This window comes from Galeopterus variegatus, unplaced genomic scaffold (assembly GCF_000696425.1).
Source record: "Galeopterus variegatus unplaced genomic scaffold, G_variegatus-3.0.2 Scaffold53, whole genome shotgun sequence".
In the NCBI taxonomy this organism is placed as follows: Eukaryota; Metazoa; Chordata; class Mammalia; order Dermoptera; family Cynocephalidae; genus Galeopterus; species Galeopterus variegatus.
Window position 1 is genome coordinate 1348556 of NW_007726164.1, and position 15046 is coordinate 1363601.

Here is a 15046-nt window from a genome sequence, read left to right on the forward strand (position 1 = left end):
CGTACGGGCTGGACGTGCGGCGCCAGGTTGGAAGAGTAGGGGAAAGTCATCTGGCAGGACGACGGTTGCGAAAGGAAAGACGGCTTGCTCGCGAAGTCCGACGGGGCCACATAGTAGGCGCAGCCGGGCAGGTACATGCTGGCTGCGCTCGGGCCGCACTCGTCAAAGTCGTTCATGGCTCCGCGGCGTGCGCGCCGGCAAGCCCCGGGCCGCTCCCCGCGCCGCCAACCTGAGCCATCGATTGCACAAGAGGCTTGGGCCAGGATCAACTAAGCAAAAATCCCCACCGGGCGCTGACGTGCAATTCATCTTGATTGATTCTGGTGGTAATTATGTCACGTGACGCCATGGAGAGAAATGTCCTTATATCTATATCACCGCTCGCCAACACGCCCCGGGACGGATCCTGGCGCCAAGGCGCGCGCGCGCTGGGGGCGGATCGGCCTCCCTCTCCCGACAGCTCTCCCCGGGCGCCCCCTGCCCAGACTGTGCCTCAGTCCGGTCACCTGCGTGCCGCCAGCGGCTGCCACCGCTGGGCGCATCTGCCACCGCCCGACCGGGCCGCTCGCCCGCGTCCGCCCGCCCCGCGCCGCTTTAAGTACACGGACCGAGGCCGGCGGGGAGGAGGAGGGAGGGGGAGGAAGGGGGAGGAGGGGGGGAAGGGAGAGAAGCGCCGAGCAGAAGGGGGAGCCCCAGCCTCGGGCTCCCTAGAAGCTGGGGACTAGGTGTGAGGGTGTGAGGTTCCCACCCCCACCCCCTTCCTGCAGCCGCTCCCTCCCCCGCGACGCCGCCACCCTCTGCAGCTCACCCGCCGGGACCTTGTTGCTTCTTCTTCAAGGGGTGTAATTGCGCCACTCTCCAGGGCGCAGGGAGCCCTGATTTACATATTCCTGTGCCCAGCGCGTTTACCGCGGAGAAACTTGGATCTCTCCTGTTCTGACCCTGAGGGCGAGGGTGCTGGCCTCAAAAATCCCACGCCAAACCCCTCCCAGGCTCTCACTCCAGCCAGGGCCTCGGGGCCCACTCAGTCCTCTCTCCTCCTTTCTCTCTGGTTTCCCTCTCTATGTTCCTGTCTTTCTCTTTCCTTCGTCTCTCTTCAGCCTTCTATCTTCTCTCTCTCCTCTCACTCTCCCCTTTTGTTTACGCTTTCCTTCCTTCTTCCTCTTACTTTCCTTGTCTCCGTCCGCCCCCCTTCTCCTTTCAGACAGTGTCACTGTCTCTCCTCTCTGCCTTCTCTCTCAGTACTAAAGCAAGGAAGGAGCTCAGCTAGCGGAAAAGCCCGGTGGCCCAGGCCTCCCTAGAAGCTGGGGGGTCTGGTGAACAAAAGGATCTGGAGTCCTACTCTCACGGCGGCGCCTGGCTTTCTGCTAGCTCCTCTCGGAAGACAAACCACAGCGCCTGCTCCCTCCTCAACCCCTCTGCTTTCAGGCCTGGCCTGGGACCAGTCCGCCTTACACTCAGACCCTTCGCTGCGTCCGAGCCCAGCCAAGTCCTGCATATTCACGCCGCGTCCCCTCCAGGAGGCTCCTCCCGCGCCCTTGGGTCGGCATGGTCACTGTGGTCCCACAGAGATCGGTTGGTTCTCCGAGGGCTGTCAGCAGCAGCTCTCTCCCCACTTGAGCCCCTCTGTGTCACCTGGCTCTGAGGAGGACTCTTTGGGTCCCGCATCCATTCGCCCCAAGGCCTCACTCTCCGCCACTGCCCGGACCCTCTCCTAGCTCAGGGGTCCAGGTGAGGCTTGGGCTCCCACTTCTGAAAGAGCAGACGCTTTCCAAAGGCAAACCAGTCTCAACCCAAACACAAATCCCAGAACCGAGGGCAGGAGGCTGCCCCTTTCCCCAGGATTCCTCTGCTCAGGTAATCTCAGCACTGGGGCCTGAGCCTCGGCCCTATGCCCAGGGCAAGCGGCGCCAGCTGTGATGCTGGTTCCCTCTCCTGCCCGGGCCACCGCAGTGCCTGTGCTGTGCTCTCTGCCTACCGTGCCGACAGACAGAGAAAAGGCGGGTGGTCTGAGCTAATATCTATTTTCTGGCTGATGTCTCCCCTTCCTCTTTTTCTCCTCCCTCCCATTCTCCCTTCCTCCGCCCCCTCCCACGTCTGCTTCCCTCCCCCAACACTGCGCAAACAGGTCGGTGGCGACTGGAGGGTAACGACAGCCCCCCAGAACTGCCCACCTTGTGTGTCCCCTCCCCGCAGCTGGCACCCCCACCCAGATTCCAGCTGGCACCCTTCTCCTCAGCCCAGACCCCCGGCACACTTATCTGCCTCCCCATCTCCATCCCAGGCCCAAGTCTCTGCCTTTCGGGCCAGTGGTCGACGCCCCTGGATCTCTCTCCTAAAATGGCTCCCCCGACACTGCACACTGGCCCTGCGGTCGCTCAGGACCCAGGGCAGCGGCGGGGCCCCCAGGCGAGTCTTTATGTGTCTGGCGGGGTGCGCAAAATTCTCGCACCTTCTCTCTGATAGCTGCACGGGGTGGGGCACAGGCAGCCCGCCACCCGCAAAGTGGAGCCTGCTAACCGCCGAAGAGGAAAATGGGGAGGACGAACCATTCAAGTTCAACGACATGGCGACGGCGGCTCCGGCGGGAGCAGCGCTTTGGCGGGGGAGGGTGCGCCATCTGCAGCGGCGCGTGGGTGCATAGGAGAAGGGGGCAATGGGCCCCTCTTGGTGCATTAGCCCGGATACCTGCCCCCCTCCCGTTACAAACCAGGGCATTCGTTCCCGGCTCGACCCTCTTCGTTCTTTGGCCCCAGCTCCCTCCTCGGTCCTCATCCCGAAAGCCAGAGAAAACCGCAGCCTCCCGACCTTCGCGTCCCGCTCGAGAACCTACCGTGAAGACCCCGGCGCTGTGGCCTTGTCCTTGCCTGTGCGGCCCCACCCGAAACGCAGAGAGCGCTCCAGGCCTTCTGGGTGCAGCCGGCAGCTCCACGAGCGATAGCTTTCCGCACAGCGCCAGGATACGATGCGGTAATTTTGAGCCACCCAAGATAAGACACTAACTTGACCTTAACTTTGTCAGGGCGCCCCTGGTATCTGGAGAACGTGAACAGACACTGTCTGGCAGCTCTCGTAAAAGCTGACTCGGGAAGGGATTCTGAGTCATTTCATTTATTGCCACTACAGTTCTGCAAGAAAGCTTTTCCTCTCTGCCAAACTTTAATTATTTATGCTCTTTTAGGAAACGAAAGAAGAGAAGAGCGGAGAAAACACCCAGAGCCAGTCCCTTCCCTGCAGAGCCTTCGGAATGGGCTTAAGTCAAGCAACTGGAGAGAACAAAAATGTGAGATCACCTTTGTCCAAGGACAGTCGGACAGGCGCCTGCCCCCCCCACCCCCCCACTGACGGGGGTGGATGCAGCTGGGAGAGGCTGTGAAGGGGCACGCGCGCGCGCGCGCACACACACACAGACACACAGACACACACACCTCCCCCACCCCCAGCAGACATGAATATTTACAACGATTCCGGATTTCTCCTCCACCCGTCGGCATCCCGGAAGCCTCCCCAGCCCTTCTCCCTTGGGGAGAACCCCCAAGCCTTAAAAGCGTCCCCTGGTCGGCTCTCTGAGCTCACAACCGGTTAAATGTCAGACAAAGATGTTATTTTCTCATTTTAAAACGTTTTTCTTAGTCAAGAGGCCTGTGGACTGCGGCATTTCATTTAGGAGAATGCATTTGTCTTTCTGCAAGGGAATGTTGAGCACTCAGATTTCAGCATCATTTCTCTCGGGCATTTGTTTCTCACAAATTTCCTCGTGGTTTCAAACCCCTGCTGCGATCTCGGCTAAGGAAGGAGACACCACCGTCTTTGTGTTTGTGTGGATCAATAAAAGGGATAGATTTGGAAAACATTGCTAAACCGACAGACAACATTTTACACTTAGAATAATTTCATTCTCTTTGGGGAGTGGTCTCCATGAGTATCCGCTCCCCCCACATATCCCAGGCTAAAGGGAAAGAACGCGATGATTTAATGGTATATTTTGGAAAGAAACAGCTTCTCTGTGTTGTCTTAGGGCCTGGGTCTGAGTAAGTCTGGTTTCCTCGTCCTTTCCTTAGTCCTCCCCATCCGAGGTCTCAGTGCGGCTTCTGCCTTTGTTCGGTTGTTTTCGAGGCAAACCTCTGAATGGAGACTCAGACTCTGAGACCCGGCTCTGGGTACCACCGCCTGACTGCGCCAGACAGGTGGGGTAACAATTCTAGTTGTAGGGCCTCCTCAGCAGCCTCTTGCTTCTTTCTTTCCCGTTGTATGTATGCAGATATATACATCGATTAAAAATGTATTTTTAAAGTATACATCAAATTCACTTCAGGGAAGGTGAGTGGGAATTTTGGATACTGAATATTAGAGATTTAGCAGTTTTGCTAAATCTCCATCTAGCTAAGAGCTAGTTTCCATCTCTACGAGCTAGGGGCTGAGGTTTGCAAGGGGAGGGGTACCAAGCAGGCCCTCATTTTCCCAGACTGAGCTCCGAAGGCCTAGGGGGTCTTGAGTCCACACTTCCCAAAGGAGCCTACTGGGTTCCCAGCAGAGGTGCTGGTATCAGGAATTTTCACAGGGCATAGCTTGTACCAGAGAAGCCTGACTGAAACTTGGCCAAGAGACATGTTTTGTTTTGAAATCTGAGGAACCTTAAATTTTGGCAGCCCCCCCCCCATAGCAACAATCTTTAAAGTTTGAGAATTTAGGAAAAGTGCAGAAGCCCCAGCCTGCAACAAACTAACAGCCCCCTTACTGTGGGAGACACACTCAAATATGATCATGGTCCCCCACCCTGCCTTTAGCAATTTCATACATTTTTGTTACTAGTCTTTTATACAACATTTCCTGACTGCTCTGGAAGCCATTTTCTCATTTAATGAACAGTCAACAAAAGCAGTGAAACCACAACCAGGAAAGAAAAACAAATTTCATGACCTGAAGAACATTAGAAGGGAATCCGAAGCATTTTGAGATATTGACATCCATCTCTTGACAGCCTCGCTGGACCTGGATGTTTATTTCCATTCAAAACATTTCTATATATTGTGTCTGATATATACAAGCTATTATTTTTGACAGAATCAAAACAAAACATGCACAATAACTATTAGACAGTAAAGAAAACAAATTACTCTAAACTGCAACTGAGGTCAGTTGCAAGGCTCTTGTGAAGCGCCCACTCCAGGTCTAGGCCCTGGTCTTTCACTGAAAAGAAATCATTGGACTTTGGGAAGGACGACTGAACCTTTGGGCTGTCAAGCATCTAGCTAGGAGTTGGGGGGGGTGCTACATCTCAGGAGAGGGAGAAGAGGCGGGGACAGTAAAAGGAGCTTGGGTGTAGGCTTGGGTTCACTGAGGTTGAGGCTCAGCACACCTAGAATGGGAACTTCAGCCTCTGCAGAGCAAACCTGGCAAGGCCCAAGGTCTCATTGGCTTCACTGGAGCAGGCTAGACATGCCTCAGAAATGGCACAGTGGCTGGGCCTCTGGTAGAGTTGGTAGGTGTTGTAGAGAGTGAAGAGGAACTTCCAGTCCTTTCTGCCCTGTCAAGAGCAGCGACCAGGGACTGAGAATCTGAGAGGTCTCCTTCCCAACCGCATTGCTCTCAAGGAGGAGTCTTTACTTCTTCTTGTGGCGACCCATTATGGTCATTCAAGAAAGGAAGACACATCCACAACTTTACCTACCTCAACTGGAAACCACATTTACAGTCGGAGTGTAGCACATCTCCTCCTCTTGCTCACTCCTTTCTCCTCCCCCCTGCAGATCTTTCCTTCCTCTGTGTGTATCTGAGCCTCAAAGCAGACTCACAGCTCCCCTCACCAGTTACAGGGAGTATGGGCCTGACCTAGGTATGTGTGAGGAGGTGGGAGAAGTAAGGGGATTTTGCCAGTCTTGTCTGGAGGCTGCAGCTCACTCTGGAGCCCCAGCCTCCTTCACCACTTCTCAGGAAGGAAGTCTCCAGCCCATTGCCCAGTTGGAGGAACCAGCCCAGCCTGCATCCATAGGTGTCTCCAAGCTCGGGCCACTATGCTCCTTCCCTCCGCTCCCCTCCCAAAGTCTGAAGGTTTAGGGTGGCTTTTGTCCTCTCAAATCAGTCAGGGCAGTTGGAAGGGAAGACTGCACTCTTTCCTTCCTCCAGAGTGGAGAGCCTGGATTTGCCCAAAGGACTTCAGCTGCAAAGAGACTGAATTGTATCCACAGCTCTTTCCACTCCCTCCTGAGGAAGCCTTCCTATATTCACTTCCACTCTGAGCTCTAGTTAGGCGCCTGCTAAATGCAAAAAGAGCTGGAGAGAAGGGGAAAGGGAGAACTAACTAGGTGGAAACAAAAATCCAAGTACAAGGGAGCAAAAGTGAGCCCCGGGTGCAAATGCCCCAACCAAGAGCAAGGACAGGTAACCCCAAGGCAGCATTGCAACTCCCGCACGCCCCACACACGCTTCTCAGAGAGAAGGGCAAGCACGGAGGCCCAACTGGCCCTGTCTCCAAATCTCCTGCTGGCGTCTAGAACCAGCGGAGGAGTCACAGCCCCAGCCCCAGATCCTCCTCCCCATGCCAGGCCTTGGTTAAAAGGTCAGGCCTATCCCGGCCGGCTCAGCCACGGCCAAGCTCGCTGCTAATAGAGCGCCAGCGCCTGCTCGCGCAGTACCACGCGCTTCTTCTTCATACGCCGGTTCTGAAACCAGATTTTGACCTGCTGGTCGCTGAGGTTCAGCCTGTTGGATAATTCCTTGCGCTTCTGCCGGTTGATGAATTCGTTGACGAGGAATTCGTTCTCCAACTCAGCAATCTGCTGCTTCGTGTAGGGTTTCCGCTTCTTGCGGGCCCTCCCAGGGGCGGCCCCCCACGGTAGGCCTGCAACACAGCCCCAACCCACGTCAGCTCGGCCCGCTCCCTGTCGACTGCCCGCCCCCCGGTGTTTCCCCTCTCTCTATACACTCTCCCTGCACCCCACCTCCCATCCCAGCCCAAACCAGCCCTGGGAGCATGGGCACTGTTTACCGTCGGGCAGCGAAGGTCGCAGGCAAGAAGCGACGCCAGCCGCCTGCACTGTCATGTTCAAGTTGAGCGGGCCCTTGGTGTCGTCCTTGAAGCCGACGGCGCAGGAGGCCCCTTGAAGCAGGGTCGCGGAGCCTGGCGCTGCACGACCCACACCCGTGTAGTCGTACTTGGCCGCTTTGAGAGCAGCCGCTGCAGGCGCCAGGCTAGACTCTGGGGCGAAGGGCGGCCGCGTATGGCCGCGGTCCTCTGGCCCTGCGGCCGCTTCCGGTGTATAGAACTTGGCCTGCTCTTCGGGTCCTTCTTTGTTGCTCGGGGGCTGCAGACTAAGAGGCCCGGAGCCTGCCAGGTAGGACTGCGAGAAGCCGCCGAAAGCAGTAGCGCCGGCAGGCTGCGCTGGGGCGCAAGAGGCGGGCGTGGCGGCCCAGGGCAGCGCAGTGCGTGGGTACGAGATCGAGGGAAGTGCGGCCAACTGGCCGCCATTCGGCCTCAGGTTGGAGAAGTAGAAAGAGTCAGGAGACTGCAGATTCAGAAGCGAGCCCACATAGCCCGCTCTGTAAAGACTGCGCTCACACATCTCCAACAAAGGGCCTCGGCTACACTCGCAACAGTATTTAGTTACAACCGGGAATAAGAGGACAGGCTCAGACGATTGGACGAAACTTTGCCTGCAGGTTCTTCAAAGCCGGTCATTTCAGCACCGCCTACATCCCCCGACCCGTTTTCCCCCCCTTCAGGGTATTATGATAACACCCGCAATGTTTGATGGTGAAGGACAAGGCTGCCAGCAGGGCCAAGGCAGGTTGAGCAAAGGCGATGCGTCTGCGAGTTTCTGGGCCTGGCTCCAGGAGCTGAGGACATCGGGCAAAGGGTGCTGTTGCCCAAGTGTCCCTTGGGAGCCTTCCTGGTCTTGATTGGCTTTGTGGCCCCATTTTCTGCAGACTACCTGGGCCCAGTTTGCTCCTACCGGCTTTAGTTTGCAGCTGAGACATTTTCCAGTAACGGGTGGCTCTCGGTTTGTCCGGAGAGGGCACGGTGTGGAGGGGCCACCAGCTCTGTCCCTGGGCCTGGGCAATGCCACTCCTACCCAAGTCCCTCTCAAAGAAAGGCTCTCTCCAAAGGACTCTGCCCGAGGGGATCTGGCAGCAAAGACCCACTTGCTGCCTGATCCCTCGGTCCCAGGCCACAGACACAGCCCGAGAGGTTTGCCAAACTCGGAGAAAGGCATCACAAACTCTGCCCAAGTTTGGTGCCCAGGAAGAAGGCTTCACACCACTCCTGGTGTGTGTCCCCATGGCCAGGAACTCTGCTCCTAGGCAAGTTGCCATCCAGGTCCATGGAAAATGCCGGCCCGGGAAGCGGCGGTTTAGGGCGGCTTGATTCCTCAATCGTGGCCAAAGGCTACATTCGTTTTATCGCCAGAAGTCACCTTGGAAACTACACCCAGCAAACCAGAACTCCAAGGTGTCCATTCACCCCATGCGGGGAGGACTGGGGACAGCAGGACAAAGTCCCCAGCAGGGTGTGAAAAGGCAAAGAGCTGGAGCCACCTGGCCGTGGACCGGTGCGCCGAGGCATCCGATTAACAGTGTTCGTCCCCTCAGTACCTCCAGGGATGCGGGCGGCTGGTGGGTTGGCTGGTCTGGCGAACAACGAAGTGGGAAGGGCGGCGGTCCCTCGCAGAAAGCAGTACGCGCAGCCCCCGCCGCAGGCCCTCCTATCTAGCTTGGTCGGAGGACTAGGGGTCCTCCCCTCCTTCCTCCGGTTCCACGACCCCCGGAGATCCTGTGACGGGCGTCCGCCCCAGCCTGCAGCAGATCCTGCGGTCCCTGAGCTAAGCTGGAATTGGTTAGACCTCCAGCTCCGGGAAGGAGACCACACAGGCGCTGCCGGAGGGCAAGGCTGACCACCGCGCTGCGACTTTATTGTGTGAATTATGGCGACCAATTGGGCGGCTCTGGGGAACGCAACCGGCCTCTTCCTCGTGCTCTAGGGAGGGGGTGGGGAGATGGGGGTGGTGAAGCCGGGGGCTCCTCAGGGTTCTGCTAGAGTTTCCCTTAGGAACTCCGGCACAGAGAGACACTCTACTCCCCTCCTTCCATGGGAGGTGGGGGTTAGGCACAGACTGCAACCTCAGTTCCTCAGTCTCCTCAGTTAGGAGAACCGAGGCCTCGGGTCCTTGATAGCTCTCATTTTGAGGAACCCGCCCTATTTCCGAGGAAGCTCCAGCTCCAGGGGTCCCTGCTGTCTCCACTCCTCCCATCTCAGTGTACAGCGATTCTCAGGTATTGCCAAGCCAGGGGTGTCCCTTTGAACCCTTGGGTACCCTCACAGAGGCTGTTTGCCCCCCAGGACTAAAGGCATAAAGGTGCTAAGTGAAAAACAGAAGACTAGAACAGCTAGATTCCTTCCTTTACTCCTTGCCCACCTGCCCCACTTTATCCCCCAGGCTTATGACTTTCGAGGTCTGGCAGGCAAATTCTTATGTGTGGAGAGGGGAACTGGGGGCCAGAAGGGAGGGCGGGGGTGGGTGGGGGCAGGAGGCTGGGCCGGTGAGAGAGAGAATGGGAAAGGAGGACTTGGCGGAGAAGCAAAACGGCTAGCTCTGCCAATGACGCCGACCGCCCAGGAGATGGCGAGCGCGCTCCACGCCTGGCGAGGCATGCCACACGGTCAAGATCAACAGTGAAGGGCGGTGCAGCCGGCCTGGGGTCGTCAGTCCGCGCGGTCACGGCCCGCTGCCGGGCGCAGCGGAGCGCCTGGGAAAACCCGCGATCGTGGCGGCAAAGCTGACCCGGACAACGAGCTGGAGGGACCAGCGGGCTGCCAGACGTGGGGAAGCGCTGTGGTCGCCCCCTTTTCTGGCCTTGCGTCCCAGTTCCAACGCTTCCTTCACCCCTCCAATCACGCATAGATACGCGCTCCTGAGTCCCCCATCCGCGGCGCTAAAAACCTGCGAGGTTTCTGAGGCGCTGTCCCCGTGGCCTCTGAGTCTTCGGCTGAAGAAAAGCCTCTCCCCAATCTCCCTTGGCCTCCCGGGTCCCCGCAGCCCTTGCTTCCAACGCCTCCGCCACTTACCCGCTTCTCTTCTTCCTCCGCAATTCAGAATATAAAAGGAACGCATATAAATAACAAAGCCTTCATCTGTTATTGATTTAGCCATCAATCCAAATTCCACCAGAGAGCCTTTGAGCGCAGTTTTAATCTTCAGCAAAACTCCCATTTCTCTTAGGTGGAGAGAAACTGACGTGCAAACTCCAGATGAAAGGAAACCTCGAGGCAATCCCCCCTACCCATGATGGGAAACCTGAGAAATGGACCTGGGAAATGGAGTGCAGCCCTGGAGTCTGGAGGTTACAAAAAAGAAGTGGGAGAGGGGGCCTGCGATGGGGAAGAAGGAAAAATAGGCTCATTTCTGATGAAAACATATCTTGTGAGAAAAACATGTTAAATATTAGTAGTGATCCTTCCCCAAATGTAAGGTCGGGGATGGTGTGGCCCCATTTTCAGAGGTTATTTCTTCTCTAGAGATTGAATTGCAGTTCTCTCTCTCTCTCTCTCTCTCTCTCTCTCTCTCTCTCTCTCTCTCTCTCTCTCTCTCTCTCTCTCTCTCTCTCTCTCTCTCTCTCTCTCTCTCTCTCTCTCTCTCTCTCTCTCTCTCTCTCTCTCTCTCTCTCTCTCTCTCTCTCTCTCTCTCTCTCTCTCTCTCTCTCTCTCTCTCTCTCTCTCTCTCTCTCTCTCTCTCTCTCTCTCTCTCTCTCTCTCTCTCTCTCTCTCTCTCTCTCTCTCTCTCTCTCTCTCTCTCTCTCTCTCTCTCTCTCTCTCTCTCTCTCTCTCTCTCTCTCTCTCTCTCTCTCTCTCTCTCTCTCTCTCTCTCTCTCTCTCTCTCTCTCTCTCTCTCTCTCTCTCTCTCTCTCTCTCTCTCTCTCTCTCTCTCTCTCTCTCTCTCTCTCTCTCTCTCTCTCTCTCTCTCTCTCTCTCTCTCTCTCTCTCTCTCTCTCTCTCTCTCTCTCTCTCTCTCTCTCTCTCTCTCTCTCTCTCTCTCTCTCTCTCTCTCTCTCTCTCTCTCTCTCTCTCTCTCTCTCTCTCTCTCTCTCTCTCTCTCTCTCTCTCTCTCTCCCTCCCTCCCTCCCTCCCTCACCCCCTCCTGCTCTGTCTCTATCTTTCTCAAGATGAAGTTCGCCGTCCGGCGTCGGCAGCAAGATATGAAAGAAACCAAGCTGGGCTCGCGAAAACGAAAGTAGCTCCCGACCCTAGGTCTCTGTGCTTCCTCTTGCAGAGCCATGAGAACCCCCGCCCCCCCGCCAGAAGAGTTTATATGTTCTGTGAGGTTTTAAAAATCTGTATTTAACTAATTTACATATCAAAAGTTAGCAATCACTAAATTGATTGTGCGAGTAACTAACTAACAAAGACGAGTCATGCAGCTCCTCAGCAGCCATTTCCCTGAATGGCAAAAGGCCTCAAAGAGAAAGTTCATAGTACCTAAAAATTGCATCTGGAAGTTTAGGGTGTAAAATTATGTTTTCAATTGTCAATTGCTGTGTACAGGCTGCCCAGAGAAGGCTATATGGGATAAGCCTACAATGTTTCTTTTTCGATTGCCAAATATGGATATGCGTTTCTAATTTCAAGACCTTCATTGTGCAGATATTTAGAACGACCTTTCTAGGTTGAAAACTTCTATACCCAGGAACACAGATACATATTAATTTTTTAAAATAAGTAAAACTATTTTAAAAAGTTAATAATTTGAAAGAGAAGTAAAATTTTATTGGAGATGCTTTCTGAGCTGTTCTGGTAAAAATATTATTTTAGACACCACAAATTATATCCTCATTTAAAGATATCACTACTTATGTTAAAGCCACAGAGGAAAGGGGGGAAGGGGAGCAGAAATGAGAGTGTGGAGGTTTCAGAGACCAGAAATGGTGTTGTTTCCTTCACCAATGGAGAACGTCATAGTATCAGGATAGTGAGATTTTATAATAAATAGGAATAGTTTCTAGAGGCAACACAAGCTTGAAAAAAGAAAGCGAATGTGTAAAGACTCAGAGGAAACAAGTGTTCTGTTTATTTGCATCTCCCTTGGAGTAAAAAGTGATTTTTAAATGCCTGAAGCACTGCCCACATATCCCAGCTCACAGACATTGCATCTACAAAAATAATCTCTCAGTTGTATAAATATGCAGCACTTTAAAAGTAATTTATCATCACTTTAAGAAATATATTTTTTTCTTCCTGGACGTTAGAGCTCCACAATTTTCGTGTTTGTTAGATATTTTAAAGCTCCAAGAGAGGCCCAATGCATTTTTTCTGATGGTCAAGGTTTTCATTGGGTTCTAGATGAAAGTTCCCACCCACGGCCACATTGATTCAGCCTCTTTCTGAGTATTGAGGATATGGACTCAATCCCAATCTCACAGACCTGAGGCGAAGGAAAGGAGGTACATTTATACCATCCACGGGTCACTCTGCCAATTGCAGCCATTAAATATCTGCATCTAGAGCTCAAGAAATGAAGGCATCTATGTGGACACATTATTTTCAAATTAAAGATTATAAAAGCACAAATCTACAAAGTGTGTTAAAAACATACAACGAAACAGCAAGTGAAAGACCCAAAGCTGGAAAGATTGTCTTCATTCAAATATTGATATAAACCCTATTTAATAAGGTAGTTGCTTTTAAAGCCATCGCAGTACTTTCAGACTCTTGTTTTCAGACTTTCCTGGTGACCCTAGAGCACTGCCTGCCTAGAGCTGTTTCCACTTGCCTCAGGGCAACTGCGGAGAGCTAATGATTCAATTACCCAATCACAGGATATGAATGACTGCAACTCATTCTGCCCTAATTAATCAAGATAATCAGTACTGGAAACAGACATATAAAGTGATTTTTTAAAAAAACAGTAAATCAGAATGGCACTTCTGAAATTCATTTGGAGGGATTATTAAAAAATATGTCAAGTCCTTTATACTGGCCTGGAGGGAGAAACAGAACATTTAAAACATCATTAAAAAAAAAAAAAAAAGCTAGACAAGAACAAAACGAATAATAAACAAGTAAGAAACAGAACTACAAAGTCAGGTTGGAGAGCAAGAGTTTCAGAGCCAGATTACGGGAAAAGAGAAAAACAATTCACAAAATTTGCCATCATTGGCAGAGGATGGGGGGAATTAAATACATATTCAAGTCTTTCCAAAGGTCGTTTGGAGACAACTGAAGGCGTTTAAACTGTCTGTAGACAATCTGGCCCACATCAGGAGACAGTATCTTTGAGCTTGGAGACAATTTTCTTGTCTTTCACTCTTCGGTTCTGAAACCAAATGGTCACTTGTCTCTCTGATAGGTTCGTGGCCGCCGAGATCCGCCGCCGCTTGTCCTTGTTAATGAACTTGTTAATGGCATACTCATTCTCCAGTTCTTTGAGTTGCAGTTTGGTGTAGGGCACCCTCTTCTTCCTCCCCCGTCGGTAGACACACATGTCTGGCTGATTTAGAGCCACATCCCCTGGTACAAACAACAGCACGGGAAAAATTAGACTAGGATATTTGGAGCACCTAGCCTGGATCTGTGTTTGTTTGGAGGGGGTGAAGGGATTTTTTTTTTTTAAAGGCTGTTTACACTTTATTATTATTATTATTAACACCTTTTTTTTTTCTTTTGGCAGCTGGCTGGTATGGGGCTCTCAACGATGACCTTGGTGTTATAAGAAAGGCTGTTTACACTTTATTATTATTATTATTAACACCTTTTTTTTTCTTTTGGCAGCTGGCTGGTATGGGGCTCTCAACGATGACCTTGGTGTTATAAGGCTGTGTTCTAACCAACTGAGCTAACCGGCCAGCCCCTATTTACACATTATTAAAGAAAGATTATTTGAACTTCAAAACAAAGGCTAATTTGATGGATCATCATGGTCTCTCAAACCGGCATCTTAACAAGCCTGCAGTTTTATGGCATTGTTATTGGGGATACTCATAAAGACAGTTTCTCCAAATGCCAGTTGCATGCATATAAACATACATACAAATTCAGATCTTTCTTTCACTCTTTGATTTCTTGTGTTCCTGTGTACGGAGCTTGTGGGCTCTGTCTAGGATGCTTTAGTGGTCGCCCTGGGGCAGACATGTCCTTGAAAAGTGGGGGCCCAACTCTATGACATCTCTTAGAAAAGAGGCCTCTTTAGGAGAAGAGGGAGAGGCCTGGGCAAAGTGCACGCAAAGACCCTCAACTTTAGTAGAAAAACGCCTGCACCACACACACACAAAGGAAAAGGTTGTGAGAGAGGCAGTTTAAATCGAATGAGGAATTTACAGATTTCACACAAACTGGGCAAACTCTTCCACTGGATTAATCCTGGTCAGGCGTGGAGCACAGACACCCACTCCCAAGTAGGGGCTGTGATCCTAGTCCTTCCTTTTCTCTTTCTCTCTCTCCCCCTCCCTCGTGTCCTCCCCTTTTCTCCATCCCCCCTACCTGGAAAGGACGATTTCCAAAAGTGGGAGCCCTGTGGCTGGTCCTTGGCACAGTACACCTGGCTGTTCCACCCGTTGGCCAGCGTCCAGGACTGGTAGCCCTCCATTGAAATGTACGCCTCGTGCCGAGGCTCCCCGGAGCCGAAGGTGGACACCATATCGATATAACCGGGCACGTGCTGGTAGGGGCTCGTGTAGCCTTGGTAGAAAGACACCTCCTTGGCTCGCGCGGGCACCTCGTTGGCCGGTACGCTGCTGCTCGCCAGGCCCGACACGTCCATGTACTTCTCCACCGGGAAACCTCCCAGCGAGGCGTGCGGCGACGACTTGAGAGCATTCTGCTGTAAGCCCACGCCATGCGACATACGGCAGCTATAGTAGCCGTTGCCGAAGTGGTAGCCGTAGCCCAGCGCTGGGGCGCCCGGGGGCGCTGCAGCGGCCGCGGCGGGCGCAGGCGCCGGGCACTCTTTGGCTGGGGGTGCCTCCGGGCGCGCAGCGACCACAGCTGAAGATGACGACGACGAAGCAGAGCCGGTGCGCTCGGAAGTCCCCGGGTACGCAAAGCCAGAAGCCGCTGCTG

At 53.3% G+C, this 15046-nt stretch overlaps 3 protein-coding genes across 3 annotated transcripts in view; all 3 read right to left on the minus strand.

Annotated features, from left to right (window-relative positions):
• Positions 1-176, minus strand: part of HOXD11 (homeobox D11) — a 2642-nt gene extending 2466 nt beyond the window's left edge. Inside the window, exon 1 of the mRNA XM_008573720.1 lies at positions 6-176. Coding sequence (XP_008571942.1) covers positions 6-176 — 171 coding nt within the window. The remainder of the gene's footprint in view (positions 1-5) is intronic.
• A 6426-nt stretch (positions 177-6602) lies between these two features.
• HOXD12 (homeobox D12) lies at positions 6603-7562 on the minus strand. The gene is made up of 2 exons (XM_008573600.1): positions 6989-7562; positions 6603-6841 (listed from the first exon to the last, which is right to left on the minus strand). Exons 1-2 carry the CDS (start codon positions 7560-7562, stop codon positions 6603-6605), a joined length of 813 nt encoding a protein of 270 aa, XP_008571822.1.
• Positions 7563-12042: 4480 nt separating this feature from the next.
• HOXD13 (homeobox D13) overlaps positions 12043-15046 on the minus strand; it is a 7862-nt gene continuing 4858 nt past the window's right edge. Inside the window, exons 2-3 of the mRNA XM_008573732.1 lie at positions 14468-15043; positions 12043-13498 (exon numbers count right to left, since the gene is read on the minus strand). Coding sequence (XP_008571954.1) covers positions 13248-13498; positions 14468-15043 — 827 coding nt within the window. The 3' untranslated portion in view covers positions 12043-13247. The remainder of the gene's footprint in view (positions 13499-14467; positions 15044-15046) is intronic.